A 2,500-nucleotide genomic window follows, 5' to 3' on the forward strand; every position below is an offset into this window, starting at 1 on the left:
GTGTGTGTGTGTGTGTACATTTATATTTCGTTAAATTACCGCCTTAATGTGAAGTACCTTTATTCATGAAAATGAAACTATATTTTGTTGAGCCTCATCTACAAATCAGCCATCCGACTGATAAAGAAATGAACATAAGATTTTATTTCATCCGCTTACAAGACAAAAATATATATCATCAAAATTAATGCAAGAAAGAAACATTTCTCAGAAAATTGTATTACACAAAAACAAACAAACAAACCAGCCTCATATCATAATGAAAATGATCAGAGAGAATGATGGCGATGCAAGCTAAACAAAACTAAATCTGTTCCTGTGGTGGTTCTGGACTGCCTCTTGCCCGATGCGACTCCCACTCGTACCCCCAGCTCGGCCTCCAGCACCTCCACCTCGACCTTCAAAACTCCCACCTCTTCCTCCAGCAGCCCCACTTTGGCCACAAACACCCCCACCTCGGCCTCTAGCACCCACACCTCGGCCTCCAACACCCCCACCTCGGCCTCCAAAACCACCACCTCGGCCTCCAAAACCAACACCTCGGCCTCCAACACCCCCACCTCGGCCTCCAGCAGCCCCCCCTCGAGCCCCGCGCCCACTTGTTGCACGGCCTCTCTCACTGGCGAAAGCAGGGTGTTGAGGTTTCATGGCAGAGGTGGGCTGTGGCGTCACCCTGTTACTCTGCAGGCTGCGAGAGCCTCCTGTGTTCTGGGGACGGAAGGAAGTCAAAACGAGAATCATTATCATGTATGTGAAATCTGGATTAATGATTATACCAGTGAACCCAGGAAAGGGTAACCTAATTATTCCTATTATCAACTAATACGACCTCTTTTACCAACAGCATTTTCTCTCAGATTATTATTCTTATCATTATTCTCCATTTATTACAAATTACCCTGGGAGTCTTCGTCAAGTGCTGGATTAGGGCCGGGACAAGAGCCGTCGCCTGGTCCTCTATCTGCAGCTCTGTCACTTCCAGAGAACTCAAACATTTTTCAATGTCTTTATTCATCTGCAACAAGGACAAAGGAATTATATGTTTACTGTTGAATTCAGGGGAAATGTTCATTCTTACGTCGACACGATCAACGCCTTTTCGCAGCTATTCCACGCAACTTAGTCTATCTATATCAAACACAGCATGAATGAAAGCATAGAAATCACACCTTATCTGGCAGGTCGTAAAGGACTTCCAGGTTTCTCTCTGGTAACATCAACTCGGCCGGAGCTAAATGGACCATCGACAGGGCTGAGAGAAGGGAATACTCAGTCTTAAAGACAGGAATCAAACGAATTGGGTTTTTCAAGATAATTGAGGTTATCGAGAATGTTTGTGTTTGTGTGTGTGTGTGTGTGTGTGTGTGTGTGTGTGTGTGTGTGTGTGTGTGTGTGTGTGTGTGTGTGTGTGTGTGTGTGTGTGTGTGTGTGTGTGTGTGTGTGTGTGTGTGTGTGTGAGAGAGCGCGCTCGCCCATGTGTGACACGGATGCTTGCATTAAAAAAAAAAAAAAATGTATCTGAGCGCATGGAAGTGTAATGGAAGAACTGAAGAGCCCTGATCACACCCACCTGCACAATGCGTCGCCGGCAAAACAACCACCTTGGGCGTTAAAAGGGCCCCTGTGGAAGACGCCCGCGCCAAGAGAGCCTCCCCGCTGGCTGCCAGTTGCTCGGAGATGGCTGCCACGTACTGAAAGGAGCGGCAGTGGTTCGTGCAGATGCCGTATTTTTATACACGGAATATTATTCTACAAAATATGCTATGCTTTAGAGCCTGATGCTGAAAAAACAATTTCATTAAGAAACTAACTTTGGGTATTTCATCTGGTGCTTACTAAACTTAGAATAAAAAGAACTGGAAGCTTTGAACGAAACATAAAATACATATTCATGTGTGAAGTATATTCGAATCAGGAAGCGAAGTCAGGAAGACAAATATCACCCACAAAAAAAAAAAAAAAAAAAACAGTAAAAAAAAAAAATACAAAAGACAACGTTAAATCACCTGTTTGTTTTCCCAGATCTGGTCGAAGGGGAGAGACGTGGCTCCCGTGGGTAACAGGTAGGTGGCCTGTCCGAAGATGGCCGGCGCGAGCTTGGTGCAGAGCAACCTCTTGACCACTTCCAGCTCCACGATGGGCACGCTCTGACCTACGGGGGGGGGGGGGGGCGGTGATGGCCGGAAGGAGGGGGGCAAGGAAGATGGAAGGGAAGGGAGGGGAAGGGAGAGGGGGGAAGGAGGGAGGGAGGGAGGGGATGGGAGGGGAGGGGAGGGGAGGGGATGGGAGGGGAGGGGAGGGGAGGGGAGGGGAGGGGAGGGGAGGGGAGGGGAGGTGAGGGGGTGAGGAGGATGGAGAAAAAAATGGAGAGGAAAGAGAGGGAGGAGGCCGGAACGGAGAGAGGGGGGATGAGAGAAAAGTGTAAGAAGAAAATTGAGGGAGGGGGAAGGGGGACAGAGAGAGGGGGTGAGTAACAGATAGGAACACAAAAGAAACAAGG

The 2,500-nt window shown here is 48.0% G+C and overlaps 1 protein-coding gene across 3 annotated transcripts in view; it reads right to left on the bottom strand.

Annotated features, from left to right (window-relative positions):
* Positions 1–92: 92 nt before the first annotated feature.
* Positions 93–2,500, bottom strand: part of LOC125027540 — a 7,383-nt gene continuing 4,975 nt past the window's right edge. For all 3 annotated transcript variants that reach the window (XM_047616627.1, XM_047616629.1, XM_047616628.1), the window contains exons 8-12: positions 2,007–2,152; positions 1,571–1,691; positions 1,170–1,252; positions 899–1,015; positions 93–708 (exon numbers count right to left, since the gene is read on the bottom strand). In XM_047616627.1, the coding sequence (XP_047472583.1) occupies positions 295–708; positions 899–1,015; positions 1,170–1,252; positions 1,571–1,691; positions 2,007–2,152 (881 nt within the window). In that variant the 3' untranslated portion in view covers positions 93–294. The remainder of the gene's footprint in view (positions 709–898; positions 1,016–1,169; positions 1,253–1,570; positions 1,692–2,006; positions 2,153–2,500) is intronic.

The sequence above is a fragment of the Penaeus chinensis genome, chromosome 7 (genome assembly GCF_019202785.1).
Source record: "Penaeus chinensis breed Huanghai No. 1 chromosome 7, ASM1920278v2, whole genome shotgun sequence".
Taxonomy (NCBI): domain Eukaryota; kingdom Metazoa; phylum Arthropoda; class Malacostraca; order Decapoda; family Penaeidae; genus Penaeus; species Penaeus chinensis.